Source organism: Pristis pectinata, chromosome 6 (assembly GCF_009764475.1).
Source record: "Pristis pectinata isolate sPriPec2 chromosome 6, sPriPec2.1.pri, whole genome shotgun sequence".
Classification (NCBI taxonomy): Eukaryota; Metazoa; Chordata; class Chondrichthyes; order Rhinopristiformes; family Pristidae; genus Pristis; species Pristis pectinata.
In genome coordinates, this window is record NC_067410.1 from 91,795,251 (window position 1) to 91,816,580 (window position 21,330).

Genomic DNA, 21,330 nt, shown 5'->3' on the forward strand with positions numbered 1-21,330 from the left:
ATCTATCATTCACCTACCACTGTCACCCAACCACACCCCCTGCCCCTCCCATAGTTGGTGTAACCTGCCTGTCATCTTTCACCACTCCTCAGTCCACCAATCACCTCAGCCTCCTGTTTCACCACTCCCCTTCTGTTCTCTATACTGACCATCTCCCCTCTCCACTTTCAGTCCTGATGCAAGGTTTCGACCTAAAACATCAACAATTCCTCCCCGATCAGGAACTGATCATGCATTTACATCAGTGGACAATGAGAATAAAGAGGAGAAAGTATGAACAATCACTGCAATCAGCAACATGCACGACTGTTGTCAGAGAAATCAATTTAGTCGACTGACTCATAATATATTCAGCTCAGACTGACCATCTGAGGAATGTTCATTTACATCAACTGTCAGCTAAGCTGGAAATCTGAAGATAGAACAGCAATCTGTAAATGTTAAGAACATTGACAGTACCTGTAGAAGGCACAACAAATAACCTCTATAAAGCTTTTTAAAGATTTTAGTCAATCATGTTGCAAATCATAAAGTCAAACTCAGAGGGAAAGAAACAGAGACAATTGGAAGTCTGTTTCCTAAATTGTAATCCGAAATGGCCTCAAGTCACTCAGTTGCATCAAACTGCGACGTCAACATAAGTTAATTAAGCTGGATAGCCACATGGCAACCAACCTGACATTGATTAAAAAAAAACATTAGCTAAGCAGATTCACACTAGCCTTTATAAAAAAATGTTTTAACATGGCATGCTCTCTCAAATGTGTTTTCAGAAATGACATCTGCATTTTTACTATCAAATTGGTTATTTTACCAGTATAGAGATTCGAGGCTGGTCATGGGCAGGGCAGCCAAAAGTGGAACATTTACCCTCCCAGATAACTTGCTGTGAAACTCCACTCCATAGTGCAATGAGCCCATACCATATCTAAAATATGTTAAGCACACTTACCTATGTTAACATAGAACAGTACAGCACAGAAGAGGTCCTTCAGCCCACAATGTTGTGCTGACATAGTTAATCCCTCTTAAAAGCCCCCAGTGAATTTGCCCCCACCACCATCAGGCAACACATTCCAGGCATCCACCACTGAGTAAAAAACTTACCCCTCATATCTCTTCTGAACCTATGCCCTCTCACCTTAAATGCATGCCCTCTGGTATTGGATCGCTTAATAATGGGAAAAAGATATTGCTTGTCCACCCTATCTCCAACAGATCACCCCTCAGCCTCCGCCGCTCCAGAGAAAAGAGCCCAAGTTTGTCCAGACTCTCCTGATAGCACATGCCCTCTAATCCAGGCAGCATCCTAGTAAACCTCCTCTGCACCCTCTCTAAAGCCTCCACATCCTTCCTATAGTGAGGTGGCCAGAATTGTACGCAATATTCTAAATGCAGCCTAACCAGAATTCTAGAGAGATGCATCATAACTTCTTGACTCCTATACTCAATACCTTGATTAATGAAAGCAAGCATTCCATAAGCCTTCTTAACCATCCTATCTACCTGTGTAGCCACTTTCAATGAGCCATGGACTTGCACCCCAAGGTCTCTCTGCTCGTCAACACTGTTAAGGGTTGAACAAATGTTAGTAATGTTTAGTTATTTCTACACAAATGTGAATAAGAGTTTTGCTGTCAGAAATTCATATTGAATGGAACAATCATAAGCAGTCATTAATGCACCTTTACAAGTAAATAGTAACATAAGAACATCCTATTTTGAGGCAAATGAGGAAGTCATATTTTGTACTGTATCTTAAGGAAGCAGTATGTTTTAGGTGAATCAGTCTTTTCAAAAGAGATTATTTCCTGATTTGCATTCATAACTTCAGTACAAGGAGGCACCAAACTTGATTTGGAGAGTTAAAAGGAAAGAAACAAAGATTGTAGATTCAAAGAGTGCTGGCAATATCTTAGAGAAGGGAAGTTCAGCAAATTAGCACTTGGATCACAAGAAGCAGCTCCATATTAATATATATTGAAAACAAGACTACCACAAACACATACTCATGGATAGAACCGAACATGCGCGTAAGGAAGCTTATCTGGTTGACTTGATACATCATATTTAAACATTGACAATGGTTGGAGTTAACGCTATTTGGACTACAGTGCAGATTGTGAACAGTGCCATACCCTGCAAGTACAAAATAAAAAAAAAACTCTTATTTTTGCATTACCAGCACAAAAATTGTTCATTTATAAATAGTAAAGTAGTGAAAAATCATTAACGTATTGGTTTTATATGGCTTTGCAGTCTTTTTCTTTTAAAACAAAGGAAAACAACATACCTCAACCTCATCCCCTTCACTTATCTCCCTTTTGAGATCAGACGGGGGTGGTAACCTCACATCACAGAAAGGAATCTGACGTGCTGGTTGCCAACTTTTGAAGAGAAACCAATTTTAATTAGAAAAAATACCGATATTAAAAATATCAGCTGTAAAATAAGTACCTTTTCAATTTCTACACGTATTTTATTGGTTTTAGGACCAAAATAAAATACATCAACCTACAAATTAAACAATTAATCACATAAACACATTGAGTTGTTATACAAGCTATATCATTTAGCAGAACTGAAAATTTTTGCACAAGTCCAGAGCAGCATCAAATAAATACTTATTCAATCCAAGGATTTGACTGTATTGTCGGTGCAGAAGCAATAGCAAAGGGAAGAGGTGGGGGAGAAATATAACAGAATTAGCGGCATAGAGTTATACAGCACAGAAATAGGTCCTTCAGCCCAACTCATCCATGCCAACCATTGCCCACCTGAGCTAGTCCCATTTACCTACTTTTGGTCGACATCCCACCAAACCTTTCTAATCCACGTACCTGTCTAAGTGTCTTTTAAGTGTTCTAATCATAACTCTACCACTTCCTCTCACAGCTCGTTCCATAAAACCACCTGCCCCTCAGATCCCCTTTAAATCTTTCCCCTCTCACCTTAAACCTATGCCCTATAGTTTTAGACTGCCGTACCCTGGAAGAAAGACTGACCATTCATCTTACCTACACCCCTTATGACTTTATATACCTCAAGGTAATTCCTCAGCCTCCAGTACTCCTGGGGATAAAAGCCCCAACCTTTCCCGTCTCTGCTTATAATTCAAGCCCTCCAGTCCTGGCAACATCTTTATGAATCTTTTTTGCACGCTTTCCAACTTAATGACCGCCTTCCGATAGCTAGGTGACCAGAACTGCACACGATATTCCAAGTGCAATCTCACCAATGTCTTGTACAGCTGTACAAGACATTGGAGAGATTACTTGACATTCCAACTCTTGTACTCAATGCCCTTACTGATGAAAGCAAGCATGGCAAACAACTTCTTCATCACCTCATCAAGCTGCTTCACCACTTTCAGGGATCTATGTACTTGTACCTCTAGGTCTCCCAATTCCACACAATCTCCAGGGCCCTGTCATTTACCGTGCAATTCCTGCACTGGTTTAAATTAACAAAATGCAACACTTCACATCTGTCCGAATTAAATTCCATCTGCCATTCCTTGACCCACTTTCCCAGTTGATCTAGATCCTGTTGTAACCCTAGATAACCTTCTTCACTGTCCACTATACCACCAATTTTGGTGTGATTCACAAACTTACTAACTATGCAACATACTTTCTCAACTAACATAGATGAGAGACGACAGGGTACTCTGCACAGATCTTGGCAGCACGCCACAGGTCACAGCCCTCCAATATGAAAAACAGCCCCCCCACTACCACCCTCTGACTCCTACCACCAAGCCAATTTTGTATCCAATTGGCTAGCTCACCCTGGATCTCATATGATCTAACCATCCAAACCAGCCTACCATGTGGAACCTTGTCAAAGGCCTTGCTAAAGTCCATGTAGTCAACATCTACTGCCCTGCCCTCATCAATCCTCTTCGTCACCTCTTCAAAAACTCAACCCAATTCAAGAGACACAATTTCCCCATGCACAAAGCCATGTTTACTATCCCTAATCAGTCCTTGCCTTTCCAAATGCAGGTAGATCCTGTCTCTCCGAATCCCTTCTAGTAACTTTCCCACCACTACAGCTCACTGGCCTCCAGTTCCCTGGCTTGTCTTTGCAGTCCTCCTTAAATAAAGGCACATTAGCCACGTTCCAGTCTTCCTACTTCTCACCCATAGCTAACAATGAGAAAAATATCTCTGCCAGGGCCCCATCTACTTCTTCCCTGGCCTCCCACATGTCCTAGGATATGATTGGTCAGGCCCCAGGCATTTATCCACCTTTATGCACTTTAAGACTGCTAATGCCTCCTCTTGTAATCTGGATATGTTTTAAGACACTGTTCTATTCCCAAGTTCCCCAGCTTTCATGACCTTTTCCATGGTAAATACACACGAGAACTATTAATTTAAGACCGCCATATCTCGTGGCTCCACACATAGACCCCCATATTGATTCTTAAAGAGACCTACTGGACATTTTGAACACGTAGGAGCCAGCCAATGCTATTAAAATTAACAGAGCTTAATTTTCCACATACATCTAAGATGCAGATATCCAAATTTTACTATTTGAATAAAAACTTACTTATTCTCAAAGGTGATGGAAAGCGAATCTTCAAACACATCTTTAACAAATGCCTAAAACAAAAATATACAATGAAATAATTAGTATATTGCACAACGTATTTTACCACCTCACCCACATGTAAAAAAAAATTGCCGAGTGAACAGGATTGCTAAATTATAAAAAGTTAATGATTACTCACAAAATTGATCATATTTTAAATCCACTTTTAATACTTTTCATCAATCACAAAAAAAGGAGATAAACAATTAAGTTCCATTGGAGTTACGTTCCATCATATGGTGCTTTCAAATGGATACAAATAAAATGAAGGTTGTACCAACACAGGAAAAGTCCAAAACAAGCTTGGTATCAAGTTGATCTAAAGTTTGTGTGTCCAATTTTTTTTTTTGAGTACAGACACAGAAGTGGTAAGAGAGTAGTCTATTCTAAGTATGGCCATTGTTGTTACGTATACAAATAAACAAGCTCCAGCAGATTAAAAGTTTGGCATATGTAGATAGGGACAATGGTTCTTGAAAACATTGATGCTTCCAGGATACAGTAAAACTAAAATAATCCATTCTCCAATTTTTCCGAAATCCCAAGGGTTCAGCACCTGGTTCCTTTCCGCACCCCCAAAAGAAGCTCCTCCAGCAGTTTCTTTTTTGCTCCAGATTCCAGCATCTAGTGTCTCCTTTTCAACTCAACAGGTTCACAGGAACATTTATTATACTATTATCATCAGTCAGGGCATTGAGTATAGAAATTGGGATGTTATGTTGCAGTTGTACAAGACATTGGTGAGGCTGCATTTGGAATACTGTGTTCAGTTTTGGTCACTGTTATAGGAAAGATGCCATTAAGCTGGAAAGAATGCAGAGGAGACTTACAAGGATGTTGCCAGGACTCAAGTAACTGAGTTATGAAGAGAGGTTGAGACTTTCTTCATTGGAGCGTAGAATGAAGGGCATTCTTGTAGAGGTGTATAAAGTTATGAGGAGCATAGATAGGGTGAATGTGCACACTTTTTCCTCAGGGTTGGTGAAATCAAGAACTAGAAGGCAGAGAGAGACTTAAAAGGAACCTGAGGGGTAACTTTTTCATCCAGAAGGTGGTCTGTATATGGAATGAACTGCCAGAGATAGTGGTTGAGACAGTACATTAACAACATTTAAAAAGGTACTTGGACAGGTACATAAATAGGAAAGGTTTAGAGGGATATGGGCCAAATGCAAGAAAATGGGACTAGCTTAGATGGGAATCTTGGTCAGCATGGACCAGTTGGGCCAAAGGGCCTGCTTCCATGCTGTATGACTCTATGACTAGGCAAGATCTTAAAAAAGTAGTGAACTAAAAATCTGTTAGTTTATTACTAGGAGTAATATCCAATAGTCCAGAAAATCTACCAGTCTGACATCAAAGTCCTGAGGGTGCCAAAGTTTAACTGTACAAAATTGGCAATTGCAACACGTTACAGTACAAGCCCTCCATTAGGATGAGCTAGCCCCCATTGCCAAGCGAATACAGGTAATTGGAGTACAGGTGTATGGAGCCTGGAAAAAGCCATGTCTGGAACTATCCGGGGTTTTCTCAAGGTTCTGAAAAGGAAACTAAAAAAATTAGACACCATTCCTTCCCCTTATGTTGGGCTTTGTTGAAATAGGCAAGAAGTCAAAGACAGAGGTCAATAAGGTAGTGGGATGGAGAACTCAAGTCACAGACAATTGGAAGCTCAGTCACACTTACAGGCTGAATGGAATGCTTTGCAGAGCAGTCACCCAATCTGCATTTGTTTTTTTTTCCCGATGGCAAGATCACCACATTGTGAGCACCATTTGCAATAATCTGGAAGAACAACTTAATTTGCCACTCCATCTGGAAGAAGTGAGTAGATCCCTGTACTATTTGCTTATATTGATACAGAGGAAGCCATCAGATCCAATGCCAGCTCCTGACAGAGCTATCAGTCCTTCTCTCCCCTCTTTTCCCTGGAGCCCTACAACTTATTCTCTTGCATGATCCTTTAATTCTTTAGTACTTAACTACACCAAGAGATCATTTACAATAGCCAATTAACCAACTGGCACCTTTGGCACGTGCCCCAATGAAATTGGAGCACCTAGCAGAAACTCGTGTAGTCACAGGAAGAATGTGCAAGTTGCACAGAAACAGGATCCGAGCTCAGGATCCAACTCAGATTCCTGGACTTGTGAGACAGCACTCACCTTGCCACCCAGTACATTAGCCACTTTTCTGCCACCACCACGAAACAGATGGGAAAATGGAATGTAGTCCTTACAGGTAGCAGGATGTAGTCAGGATAGTGCTGAGATTGTGGGCTTGTAATGGATATTGGCTATATATCTATGCCAGCTCCTTGTAGAACAATTCATTTAAACCCATTCCCTGCTTTTTCCCCATTGCAATGCAAATTATTTTACCCATGACCCATTTTAGTTCCCTTTTGAAGGCAGTGAATAACTCAAAACAATGTCAGAAAGATTTTAAAATCTGATGGAGTGCAAATCTCATCATACTTTAAAACTTATAGCTCATGCACATCAATAGATTGCTCTTTATATGTAGTACTTTTCCATTTAACATTAAAAGTAGGCATTCCTGAGCAATGTCAATGTGAAAGAGGGCAATGGAGATCAGATCTTCTCCCCTAAACAGGACACTTACTTCATGAATTAACCACGATATAGTTGAGAATTTTAACCCAATACTACGTTACATTAAGCTACTTATGAAAGAATGAACAGGAGATAGGAGATCCAGAACAGCATTTGGCCAGGGTTGGGACAGGGGATAAAAGATAAAGATTCCAACAATGCCAACACAAACTGGCAAAGGACAGAAGGAATAAAGGCATCAACGAGATCATCTGAGTACAAACCATTAACTCAATAGAAGCAGAGTGAAACAGCAGGTAAATAACCGAGAAAACTTTTGGGAAAAACAGATCTGGTCAACGTATTGAAAAGTCAAGTGTTACTTGTTCTTATGACTATCTACCACAAAGAATAAAAATGTTTATGATGGACTTAGCATTCCATTTCTAATTTTTTAAAAAATCAAAATTCTTTGGAGGAAGCAATGCATGTACCGTTGAACATGCAAGTCTGGAGGAGAAAGAGAAATAAGATCAGCATCCCATCACAATCCTTACAATTACTTTTCTGTCTAAACAACCTAACTGATTTTCTTTGATCATAGAATAATTCCAATCTTGCAAAATCCTATTAAAGAAAAAATATTTTTCAGGTTAACTGTCACTACTTAGGCTATTGTAAATCTTTGGATGATCTGACTGAAGTTTGAGATTTTAAAAAGGAACTATTTCAACATGTTGAGGGATTGAGCACAAGTGAAGATAGGAAACACTTCTCTAAGTAGAGGGTAGTAAAATGGTGAAATGCTTCTGTGAGAAGAAATTGATGACAATTATTAATTTCAAATATGAGATCCATATATAGTTGTTTTGAAAATCTATAAAACGGATTGGGCATAAAGGCTTGAGGGACTAAAATGGGTTACTCGTGTTCTTTTGTTTTTATTTAGGAATATTCTGCAATTATTTTCACAGCAAAGAAAAAAAAATACCAAAAATATTAGGGTACTAGGATTCTCATGGAACTAGATAATGATGCAGCTATTACTCAATCCATTTAAATGATATGCTTGTGGAAAATATCCTATATTGAAAAGGCTATGCTAAATGTATTACATGTATTTTGGTACAGTGTATTCCTTTGGCCCAAAGTGATGCACTATTCAGAGCAAAAACTGTGTTTGTAAATCAAAGACATGACCCAAAAGTCAATGGCATTATTGTGAAAGTTTGTTAAAAAAATTAAATTGTACAAATCTTAAACCTTGTGGCACCTAAATGTATTGAAATGCAGTAGATATATTGAAATGCAATAGATATATGATGGTACATTGCCCTTCAATACAAAGGGCTTGGAGTACACAAAGATGGAAAGCAAGTTGCAATTGCATAATGATGTAGTGAGTATTGGGCATAGTTTCGGTTTCAGTTCACAAGAGAAGCTTGTTTTGGCACAGCACAGATTAATTGATTCCTCGTAGCTGTCCTGAGAGAAATTGAGGATTGGCATGTACTCATCTAATGGAACGAACCATGATCACTCCATCATTTTTATTTTGAAGAGAGGAACTGACACGCCTGATGCTATTCACTCTAAGGGATGGAACCTCAAAGGGCTAGCCACTTCACAATGAGATGAGAAAAAAAATTCTTCACATCCATGAACATACTCAGTTGATTTCCTTCTACCTCAGGAAAGGTGGAAATGTACAATAGTTCATCGTCTCCAGATTGGTAGATGCTTGACCAAAAGATTGAAACGACATGGGAATTCTGAGGGTCAGGTACTAGAATCATAATTTTTACCGAATGGTGGAATAGTCGAGATATTGTATGGCCCAATCATGCTATTTTTAAAAAAAATCCTAATGCAAGAAAATTTACAATACTCATTGTCAGAATATCCTGGATAGATAGATCCTACATATTGTTTGCCTCATCCAATTAGTTCCACCCCTTTCCCACCAAAAAGAAATCTACTGCCACTGGAAGCTGAATTCAACTTCAAACTTTCATGATCCGAGATGCTTATCCCCTCCAATTGAAATGAATGCATAAAAAGACAAGACAGCACAAAAGTGGCAACCAAGAAACAAATGCAGAAAATGCTAGAAACACTCAGCAAATCTAGCAGCATCAACAGCAAAAGGAAAATGTTTATATTTCAGTTATAGCCCTTCAGTATAATGGATTCTTTTTATACATGCTTTCTGACTTGCTGAACTTCTCTGAAGTCAAGTCATGTTGGTTATTGCTGCCAATGTAGACTAGAAACCCACAATGCAGTTCTTCCAAATGCATTCCCATGTCACAGGCTAATATTTAAGGTATGAAAGCAGGTGGCACCTTACATTATGCTCTTTGCCAATGCTGACAAGAATTGCGTTATCTGGAGGAAACATTACCCTGTAATTCCCCCTTTCCTTCCATGGACCACAGATCCATGGTGTACATTGTAATTTTTATTTTCTGCATTTTTACCCTTCAATTACTAAGCTATCTGTCCTGCTTTGCCAAAGTGCTACAAAAGGAATCAATATTTGATGACTGCACAAGAGTAGTGGGTGCAGTATAAGAATACCAACATAATATGCCAGTTGGCCTTCTACTTTGAAAATAGAATGAATCTATCCACTGTCAAATTTAGTATCTTTAGCATTAACTTATTTCAAATTGCAACTTAGAGAATACACCTTTAAAGGTCTTGTAAAATTCAAAGCTTTGTTTTTAAATTTGTAATTAAACATTAGTTTCTGTCTTTTGTATTGATTTGAGAATACAAACATGCAACGTATATAGCTTATTTTATGTCTGACATAGTGCACTACATTTAAATGTATTCTAACATATTGATAATTATAGAAATTTGAGAACAGATGAGAGTTTTCAAAGGCATTTAGAGAATTGTAGTTAAAAATACCCCAATGTCAACATAATTTTCCAATGCATGACATGGTATTTACCTTTTTATCCTCATTTATACCATGTTGTACAAACATTATAGAGATTATCAGAGCCTTTAACAAATATTTAAAGCTGTCAGTGGGCTCACATCACATATTGGTATCACAAGGAAATAAAAACTGCAATTTAATTTAGCCTTTAGCAGTAGTGAACAGGGAACAAAAATGTCTTCTAAGAGCTTGATAAGTATTTGGGAATGCTACAAGAAGTATACCAACTTAGCCAAAGTTTTGGAAATCTCCTAGCCTTCAACATACCATTCAATCTTAAAATCCAGTGCTGGAAAGCCAGTACAACTGATTTGCACCGTTTAAGAAGATTAATGATTTTATTGATTATTGTAGTTATAGGCTCAACTTCCAAGCCACATCTTGATTTTGTTGATGGTCAGATATGTAAACAAGGGTTATAAATGGTAATCAGCAAAACTTTTAAATTTATCTGTACCGTGCAAAGATGTAACCCTATTGTAAAACGAATCTTGGTTTTCCTTTTGTGCTCCTCACAGTCAGGATTATGAAACTGAAACCATGAAGACACATTAAAAACATTTTTGTGAAATGTTTATCTAGGCTATTGCTCCAGGCATCTGAGGTAGAGATGCACTATTATAGAAACAAAAACAGGAGACAAGTCTCCCCTGTTAAAATAGCCATCGGGTCGACACAGCGCTGTTCAAACACCATTAGGAAGTTTAGGAAGTTGGTTGAGAAGTATAGTACTCCTATACTTCTCAACCAACATTGCCAAGAATAAATTAACTAGTCTTTCATCACATCTATGGTTATGGATCTCTATTGATTTGCGCAACCACTCAAGTTTACCCGATATAATTGATTGCATTTCAAAGCATGCTATTTCAGACATTTGAGGGACATACATTACAGAACTTCATAGTTAAGTTTTCAGTGCTTTAAACTTCGTTGTAATGAAGGAGGGGAAGTTGGAACCCTTCAACTGTGACAGTATTTGGTTCTAGAAAAGCAACATAAAAAAAAAACCCTAAGTTAGAGACTACGTTAAAAAGCGAGGTTCAGATATAACCCAGAAAGATACCACAAATAAAATATCAAGGAAAAGGGCGAGTATCTGACACACTTAAACGGAAAACCTTGGAAGCTTTTCATTCACAAAACATTTAGAAACAGGTCGTCATCGAAGCTAACCTATAAAAAGGCTAACGTATAGTTTTATTCAAAGGAACGCTCAAGATCAAATAACCCAGCTACGATTAAATTTATATATTTAAAAGTATATTTGCCTCGTCCAGTTAGTTCCACCCCTCCGTTACTCTCATCCTCGATCTGTTTCCACTGTTCAATTTCAGCATGCATAAAAATTCATTGTTTAGACAGTTGACGTTTGAAACAAAGCCGCGTCAAAAGAATTCGAAGTCGGCGGGCTTTAGAAACTGTAAAATTTATTCTCCATATTTTCTCCACCAAGAAAAAAAAATCTTATTTACGTATCCATTACATTATTTCTACGGCAGATATGCCTTCATCAAAGTAGCACGCCTGAAGCCCGCGTTATTTTAACTTTCTTATGCACTTTTATAGCCAAAAACAACACGCCTCAGCCTCCAACATATGTCCTCGGGTTAAAAATAACCTGAAACTAGACTCCAAGAGCGTTAGTAAACTTGATAAAACATGACAGACAAGTAACAGCCGGCGAGGCATGTACGCGTATGACGTACGTTAAATAGTTGCCGGATGAGAAAATAGTATAAGAATCAACTTTTAATACATAAAAAAAGAGAAAACAAAAATAGTACAGATGTCAACAAACGGAGGAGTTACTTGATTTAAACATCAAAGTTTTCGGGGGGAGAACAGTCCACGTTCGCTATTATTACCGCAAATGAAATTACATTTAAGGGTAGAAAACACAAATGTATTAAAATTACAATACAATGTGAAAGCAAGGCCTAGTAACTATCTTGAAAGCAAGGCCTGCAGCTTCAACAACTGATCACACGAGTTCCCGGGGAGGTTAGCGCCGACCAATCCACCCATTCCTATGCCATTTAAACGCTCGGGAACTAATAACTTTTTTGAAAGGGTTTTACGAAACCCATACATCCCGGTTTTGACGAAAGGAAAGAAAAGACGGAAAATTTGCGATTGTAGCTCGTTTACCTTATAAAAAGCTCCATTGGATCCGCGCACTTCTACAGCCAGGTCCTCCATATTGGAAGCGCAGGGGAGGCTGGGATGTGTTTCTAGAATTTGTACCGAGCTGCTGCGACACCTCTGGGACTGGGAGGGTGAGTGAGGAAGGAGAGGGGCCAGGAGAGCGCAGGAAGGAAGCGGAGGGGAGGGGATTGCGGGAAAAGAGGGCCCATAAAGGGGAAGGGGGAGGGTTGAGGCAGAAATGGAAAGAGTAGCCCAGAAAGGAGGTGAGGTGAAGGAAGACAAGGGTGGGGGTGGAAAGAAGGGGTAGAAATGGAGGGGTCTGAAAGGGTGAGGTGGAAAGAGGGGACAGAAATGGGGGGGGGGTCTGAAAAGGTGGGGTGGAAAGAGGGGGCAGAAACGGAGGGGTCTGAAATGGTGGGGTGGAAAGAGGGGGCAGAAAAGGATTGGGGGGAAGGGTCTGTAAAGGGGTGGGGTGGAAAGAGGGAAGCACAAAAACAAGGGGGCAGAAATGGGGGTCTGAAAAGGGGTACAGGAGTTGGGATGGAAAGGTGACATGGCGAGAGGAGGCAGGAAAGAGGGACTGAAGGGGAGAGGATGGAAGTGGGGAGGGTGTGGAAGGAGGTGGGGGTAGAACAGAGTGGGGTTTGTAGAGGGTAGCAGAAAGGGTGAGGGGAATGGAAAGAGGCTGCAGAATGAAGTATGTGAAAAGTGGGAGAGAGGAGCAGAAGAAAATGAGGGTCAGAAGGGGAGCAAAGGTAGGAGGAGTAAAGGTAGGAGAGGAGAAGGAGTTGATTGAGGGGGCAGAGGAATGGAGTGGATTGAAGAGGGTAGGGAAGGGGAAGGCATGGATAGAGGTGATGTAAGAAGAGAGGAAGGTGGAAGGAGGGGAGGAGAGTGGATGGAGAAGGGCAGTGGAGGGAATGGTAGAAGAAGAGAGGAAGGTGGAAGGAGGGGAGGAGAGTGGATGGAGAAGGGCAGTGGAGGGAATGGTAGAAGAAGAGAGGAAGGTGGAAGGAGGGGAGGAGAGTGGATGGAGAAGGGCAGTGGAGGGAATGGTAGAAGAGGTGCAGAAAAGGAGAGGGTGGAAGGACCAGGCATAGAAATGGGGGAGAATGGAGTGTGTTTGTGTGACACTTGAGCAATGAGAGTAAATATGAGAAAGGAAGTGATAATGTGCATTTGAATGAAAGGGAGAGGGACACCAAGGCAGCAAATATGAGAAAGTTAGAGGCAGCTTGGCAATCATGGCAAGGGGCTCTGCTAATGAGAGTGATTTATGAAACCAAAGAGCAGGAGAGTTAGACACACACACAAAGAGAGAGCCAAAGTGAAGGTGAGTGTTCCACTCAGGCAAACATGATTCAATGGGTGGTTGTGAACCAACTAGGCAAAGAGATTGGGTTACTGAGAGGGAGAGAAGGAGGCACACAGTCAAAGAAAAAGGGAAACAGAAAGACTGATGAGGGGTAGATTGACTCAGAATCAGGTTTATCATCACTAGCATATGTTGTGAAATTTGTTGTATTGTAGCAGCAAGATATAAAGACATAAAATTTACTATGTTACATAAATAAATACCTCAAAAGAGGAATAATGAGGGTTCATGGACTGTTCAGAAATCTGATGGTGGAGGGGAAGAAGCTGTACCTGAAACTCATTGATGCCATACACACATTGTTTTCATGTACCAGGCTAAAATGTCATAATTATATGTATGGCTCTATAAACCAATTGCCTCTTCAATAAGGCCCTCAGCCCACTTTTGACAGGACTCCCTCTTGTTGTTCAAGAATTGGAGTTATTAACTATTAAGTGCAAAAATACTAAAGTCAATAGCATCAAAGGGGAAAAAAATCTCAAATTGCTTGGAGTCATACCTTGTACAGAAGAAGAGGTCAAATCTGGGAGCTTCTGTGGGCAATTTGAGTTGAACTTAGAAGCTGGCCTAACACTGGACTTGAGGACTCATGGAGAAGAACTTGTTTTAATTGTCCAGCAGATGTGATAAAATTATGTACCAGGTCCAAGGTGTTGCAAGGGATATTCTTCCATTGATGTCAATGGAAGGGCATGATTTTAGAGACTCCAATAAGTTTGTTAATATGTAAGGGATTGGGAAATTAGTGCTCTCGGAAAAGAGAGACAGATATCTACAGAAAGGATAATAAATCTGCACATTATGTCATATATGACATGACCTGTTTTTAATTAGGTATCAACAAGTAGGGTCAGAGCTTTCTGTCACCTCTGAATTTAAAGTTTTGTTTTCAGTAATCAGTAAAGGGCATTTGATAAAGTAGCACATACAGAGGCAAAGAACACAGAGGGATAAATGTAAAACAATTGGATATTACTGGTTTAGCCCAAGTTGGTGCACTAAGTCCATTTCTGGGCACTGTACTCTAGGTACAAAGTGTTAAAGGTTTATTGCGAGCCAAGAGATTTACTGAAACTATGCCAAGGATGCACTGACTGCCAAAGATTGGATTGCTCCCAGAGCAGAGTTTGGAAATTTAATAAAGATACTTAAACTTGAGAAGTTTTTTGAAACTGTTTCCTGTGCACAAGTGTGAGTAACTAGTGGACAGAGATTTTAATGTAATTAGACAAAGAACCAAAGGTACAATGAGGAAAAATATTTGAACATGTTGAGTGGTTATGATCTGGAATGTACTGTCTGAAAGGGTGGTCAAATGAAATTTAATAATAACTTCTGGAATTAATATTTTATGAAGAAAAGTTGTTGGGCACGGGGAACGGACAAGAGAATAAGATTAATCTTTTAAAGATCTGGCACAAGTGTGGTGGGGGCTAAATGGGTTTTTCTGTGCTGTCTCATTCATTGATTCTATAATATTTGTTTTCACAGAATCACAAGACTCCTTTTGGATTTTGAAGCTGTTGGTAAGATTTTACAAGTTTCCTGGATTGACATTTTTAATGACACCTCTAAATTATGGCCACTTCAAATGGGGGTAATTTTCATTACAACTTAATTGCCACAGGAGACTGGCCAACCTTCTTTTATTCTTTTCGTCTGGCTGGATTCCAACCAAGAACGTGGAATTTTAATAAATGGCAATGATGCCCATTTAATCATATTTGTTTTATTTATGTGTCTTGACTTGGCTCAGCGGTATCACTTTATTCCCTGTGTCAGTGAATTATGTAACTCAAGATGCACACCAGAAGTTTGAGCTCATAATCTGGGTTGACATCCATTTAATGAGTGTGACAATGCTAGTTGTGCTGTCTCTCCGCTGGTTTGATAAACTAAGTTGAAAGTTAAAATTTTTTTGAAAAAGTTCTTGTTTGTGTTATGACGAAGTATTGGTATTGGTTTATTATTGTCACTTGTACCGAGGTACAGTGAAAAACTTGTCTTTCATACCGATCGTACAGGTCAATTCATTACACAGTGCAGTTACATTGAGTTAGTACAGAGTGCATTGAGGTAGTGCAGGTAAAAACAATAACAGCTACAGAGGAAGTGCAGTGCAGGTAGACAATAAGGTGCAAGGTCACAACAAGGTAGATTGTGAGGTCAGAGTCCATGTCATCGTAGAAGGGAATCGTTCAATAGTATTATCACAGTGGGATAGAAGCTGTCCTTAAGCCTGGTGGTATGTGCCCTCAGGCTTCTGTATCTTCTACCTGATAGAAGAGGAGAGAAGAAAGAATGACCCGGGTGGGTGGGGTCTTTGATTATGCTGGCTGCTTCACCAAGGCAGCAAGAGATAAAGACCGAGTCCAAGGAGGGGAGGCTGGTTTCCATGACGGTCTGGGCTGTGTCCACAACTCTCTGCAGTTTCTTGCAGTCCTGGGCAGAGCAGTTGCCATACCAAGCTGTGATGCATCCAGATAGGATGCTTTCTATGTTGCATCGATAAAAGTTTGTGAGTGTCAAAGGGGACCTACGGAATTTCTTTAGTCTCCTGAAGAAGTCGAGGCGCTGGTGAGCTTTGTTGGCCGTGGCATCTACATGATTTGACCAGGACAGGCTATTGGTGACGTTCACTCCAATTCTCCCTCAAGTAATATAATTTAAACAGATCATGTGATCCTTTATCTTATTGCTGTGAGCCCTTGCTATGTGAAAAGTGGCAACCTCAAATAACCACATGACAATGGGGACAACACGGTTAACTCTGAAGAACCTTGGGTTATTCTGAAATCATTAAAGGTGCAATATAAACTGCATTCTTCCACTTCTGACTATTCTTAAGCAAAATATATTAATGTTTTTTAAAACAAAAGAGTACTTTTCGTAAATGCTATTGACATTAAGGCATGGTTGGGTTGCAAAATGCATACATTTTTCCTGTCTCAGAGTAATAATGTTCCAATATAGCAGAATACAGAAGAATAACAAGAAAAATTATGAGTATGTGGGATGTAAGGTTTCAATCAATAAAACCAACTTTTTTGCTGATGCATTTATCTAAATATATTTTTATAAATACGTCAAGGAGTTTTACAGAGTAGATGTAAAGTTGATGTTTCTCCTGGCCGGTGTGTCTAGAAGCAGGGGCAACAGTCTCAAAATAAGGAGTCAGCCATTCACAACAGTTGCAAAGAAATTTCTTCACCCAAATGCTGTTGTATTTTAAAATTCTTTTCCCAAGCGGGTTGTGGAAACTCTGTCGCTGAATAAATTCAAGATAGGGAGTGATAGATTTTTTTAGATATTAAGGAAATCAAGAGATAAGGGATCAGAGCAGGAAAGTGGTTTTAAGAGAAAAGATCAATCATGATCTGTAGAATCACGTAGTAGACACACGGGGACTGAATGGTCTCTGTAAAGTGATCCAGCCCTACAATTCTCTGGAATATGTGGCTAAGCACAGCTCAAACGCCATCTATAAATTTGTGGATGACACTACTGTTGTTGGTAGAATCTTCGGTGGCAACGAGGAGGCGTACAGGAGTGAGATAGATTGACTGGTTGAGTGATGTTGCAACAACAACCTCGCACTCAACGTCAGCAAGACCAAGGAATTGATTGTGGACTTCAGGAAGGGGAAGTTGGGAAAACACAGACTAGTCCTCATTGAGGCATCAGGAGTGGAAAGGCTGAGCAGCTTCAAGTTCCTGGGCGTCACCATCTCAGAGGATCTATCCTGGGCCCAACACATTGATGCAATCGTGAAGAAGGCATGCTAGGCTCTACTTCGTTAGGAGTTTGAGGAGATTTGGTATGTCACCAAAGACTCTTGCAAATTTCTGTGGATGTACGGTGGAGAGCATTCTGACTGGTTGCATCACAACTTGGTATGGAGGCTCCAATATACAGGATCACAAGAAGTTTCAGAGGGTTGTAGACTCAGTCATTTCCATCACGGGCACAACTCTCCCCACCATCGAGGACATTTTCAAGAGGCAGTGTTTCAAGAGGCAGTGCTTCAAGGCGGCAGCATCCATCACTAAGGATCCTCACCATCCAGGACATGCCTCTCGTTACTACCGTTGGGGAGGAAGTACAGGAGCCTGAGGACCTACACTCAACGATTTAGGAACAGCTTCTTCCCCTCCGCCATCAGATTTCTGAACAATCCATGAACACGACCTCATTATTCCTTTATTTTGCATTATTTATTTATTTTTGTGATTCATAGATTTTTGTCTTTGCACTGTGCTGCTGCCACAAAACAACAAATTTCACATCATATGTCAGTGATAATAAATCTGATTCTGATAAGCTTTCTCAGTTTGTCTTATATTTCACTTGAATTTTTTAAAAAGCAGCATGATTTATGAACTAATGCTACAAAGAAACAAAGTGCATCACACACAGGATAGAGGGTCTTAACAGAAGAAGACAGACCTGTTTGTGCAGATTTAACTCTGGTGTTCAAAAATTATGAAAGATTTTGTTAAAGAAAGAGTATCTACTTACAAAAGCAAAAAGATAGGCACCTTAGATTTACATTGATCACAGGTAACACACACTTAATGTAATTGACAAAAGAACCAGAGATAAACCTGAAGAAAAAACATATCAAGCAATCCACTGCCAAAGCATGGTGTAAATGGATTCAATACCAAGCTTTAAATGAGAATTAGATAAATACATGAAAAGGAAATATTTGCAAGGCATAGCGCCTAAACGGAGTGTTCTTTCAAAGAGCTGGTAAAAGCAAAATAGGCCAAATGACCCAATTCTTTTCTGTATCATTTTATATTTTCACATCTTTTTGAATTTAGTGTCTATTTTCAACATAAATCTTTTGCTATTGTATCTCCTTTTACCATCCTTTCAGAAAGTGCGTTTCTGATCTACTTCTGCCAGTCACCGTAAATCTGTGTCCTCTGGTTTGCAATTCTGTACCACTCGACAGTTTCTCTTTATTTGCCCATCAAAGCCACACATGGTTTTGAACATGTTACGGATTAGGTTACTATTGGTGAATGTCCCCTTAAGACATAGCACAGTAGTGTGTGTGTGGCGTGATGATGACAACAACAGAAGATAAGGACATAATGATGTTTTTGGAGCAGTCAGTCAGAGGAGAAGAGAGAGAGAGAGAGAGACCAGCCTACTGGTCTCTATATCGATGGATGAAAAACAATAACTGTGTCTGTCTCTACAATCCACGTATGGATTTTTCGATTAATCCAGTGGAGTCCACTTTGTCATTAACCTGTAGTGGGAAACAGGTATTTGTGTGGATGGCCACGATTCGAATGCTTTTCGAGGTGGCAGATACTTCGGAACAAAGCAGTGGAGTAGTCACTGCTGAGTAGACACTGAGGTGTCGTTTGGGTTCCATTGTGGAACATTTGGATTTTGTAAGGTCTCTATTTTCTCTCTACGTCTTGTCTTCAGTCAACGGTGGCTTTTGCATAAGCCTTTGCTCACGTTTCACCTTACGGCTTGCTGAACTGAACTTGGAGAACTATTCCTGGACTTGGAGTTTGGGAATTTGCCACACACAACACTTCGAGTTTAGTTTTCGAGGTTAATGTTTAAGACCTAACATTTTTGCTTCTAACAGTCTAACATTTTTACTTTTATTTTTCTTATTATCGTAAGTAGTTATTAATAAAATAGTTTTTAACACTTATACATGACTCAGTGTGTTTCTTTTGTTGCTGGTACGTGACAAACACCTCTCTTAAATTTCTTCTTAACCTAAGCTGGTTGAAAGGACATGTAAATCTCCACATAAATGGAGTTCCTCATTCCTATCCTTTTCCAAGTGGGCTTTTCTGCACCTTTCCAAGGTTTTGATATCTTTCCTAAAATGTGTACCCAGAATTTAATATCATATCCAGGTGTTATTACCATACTAACCTAGAATTTTGTGTAAATAAATGTTCATCATAAATTCTTTTTGAACTCTCTACGAGCTGATTCAGTTCTGGCCAAAATTTACCATTTTGAAATAAAATGATCTGGTCATTTTTACATTGCTATTGGAAACTGCTGTGCACAAATTGGCTGCTGTATTTCTTATATTTTAATGGTAAAAATATATAATTGGTTATCAGGTGCTTTAGAAATAGTGAAAGGCACAAGATAATGCAGTTTTCGTTTTAATCTCTTTTTAAAGGCAAGGATCCCTTTTTTTTAAATTACTTCTCAAATAGTCCTTCAAAGTTTCCTGGAATATACCCAGTGCGTGTCTATACCTGCTTCCTTTTAAAATACTACCATTTAATTGATATTGCCTGTCTTCATTTTATTGGACAAAATTTGTCACTTCACCCTGCCATATTAATTCCATTTGCTATGTGCCTGCCATACCACTTCTTTATTTCCTTTGGTTATGTGTTAATATCTTCCTTAGTTGTTCATTATACTTCACAATTTTCTATCTCTTCTTTGAAATTATGTCCTCTGAATCCAAGTTCAGATCATTAATTTATATTTAAAAGGGCAACAGTCCTAATGATCCCAGTTTGGAAGCTACTGTCTGATCTCTTTCCCTTGACTAATTTTATATCCATAAACTGTCCTTTTAGTCCTGAAGACCTTAATTCTGCAAATCAATCCACAATATGCTACTTTGTCAAACAGCTTTTGAAAAACCATGTACAAAATTTCATCTGCACTATGCTCATTAATCCTCTCTATTGTCAAAAAGTACAATAATAATCTAATATGATTTACCTTCAACAAATTCATATTGAATTTCATTTGTTCAGCCAAACTTTGCTGGCCTGTAAATGCTGGTCTTACCCTTTCCCCCTTTTAAATAGATGTAATATTTGTTGTTTCTCTAGCACTACCTCTATATCTATAAGCCTAAGCCCTGCAATTTCCATCTGTGTTGCATGCCTTCCAAATTCGGTGACTTTTCAACTTTGAACTGTTAACTTTCAAATTCACAATTTTTGTCCTAGTCAATGGGCCTGGCCCAGTAGTGCCCAGACTCACCATCTTAAGTCCCTTTCAGACCATTCCTGATGAAGGGTCTCAACCCAAAACGTTGACTGTTTATTTTCCTCCATAGATGCTGCCTGACCTGCTGAGTTCCTCCAGCATTTTTGTGTGTGTTGCTCCAGATTCCAGCATCTGCAGAATCTCTTGTGTCTCCACATTTTTTTAAAACTGATTTTGTAGGGGTGAATGAGCTGGCCCTTTGCAACCAATGGCTATCTGGTGAAATAAAGCAGGCTTCAAACTGTGAGTTGATCTCAGCAGCATATCCCCCAAAAAACCTGAAAGATTCTGTCAAATGCAAAATATTTGTTCGAAGTCTCTGCCACTAGTTTCTGTCACAAGTCTCTGTCCTTGATATCCATTCCATGGTCCCACCCTCTAATGACCGATATTTACGTTAGCTACTCTTTTAAATGTTTTTAAATGTAACTGAAATAGATTTACATAATCCATAAGCATTAAAATTATTAAACAAATACATTAAAAAGTTGAAAACATAAATATGTTAAAATGTTACAATAAAGGCAAATAACTTGAATTAAGTAAAGCATTTGCATGCAGTTTTCTGCCTTCAGACATTGTAGGCAACACTATTCACATAAATAGGGTCAAATTTCCTATGTCAGTTTTTCTTGGCGTCAAGCTGAGAGCTAGAAGTGAGTGTATCAGGACCCTCTTCCATGGAG

The 21,330-nt window shown here is 39.3% G+C and overlaps 2 protein-coding genes across 3 annotated transcripts in view; one reads left to right on the forward strand and one right to left on the reverse strand.

Moving 5' to 3' along the window:
* fxr1 (FMR1 autosomal homolog 1) overlaps window positions 1-12,388 on the reverse strand; it is a 59,973-nt gene extending 47,585 nt beyond the window's left edge. For both annotated transcript variants that reach the window (XM_052017342.1, XM_052017341.1), the window contains exons 1-3: window positions 12,262-12,388; window positions 4,561-4,613; window positions 2,294-2,387 (exon numbers count right to left, since the gene is read on the reverse strand). In XM_052017342.1, coding sequence (XP_051873302.1) covers window positions 2,294-2,387; window positions 4,561-4,613; window positions 12,262-12,312 — 198 coding nt within the window. In that variant the 5' untranslated portion in view covers window positions 12,313-12,388. The remainder of the gene's footprint in view (window positions 1-2,293; window positions 2,388-4,560; window positions 4,614-12,261) is intronic.
* A 379-nt stretch (window positions 12,389-12,767) lies between these two features.
* The window catches only part of LOC127571195 (coiled-coil domain-containing protein 39-like), a 101,056-nt gene continuing 92,493 nt past the window's right edge, over window positions 12,768-21,330 (forward strand). The window contains exons 1-2 of the mRNA XM_052017340.1: window positions 12,768-13,591; window positions 15,128-15,162. The gene's annotated coding sequence lies outside the window, so the exon portion shown is untranslated. The remainder of the gene's footprint in view (window positions 13,592-15,127; window positions 15,163-21,330) is intronic.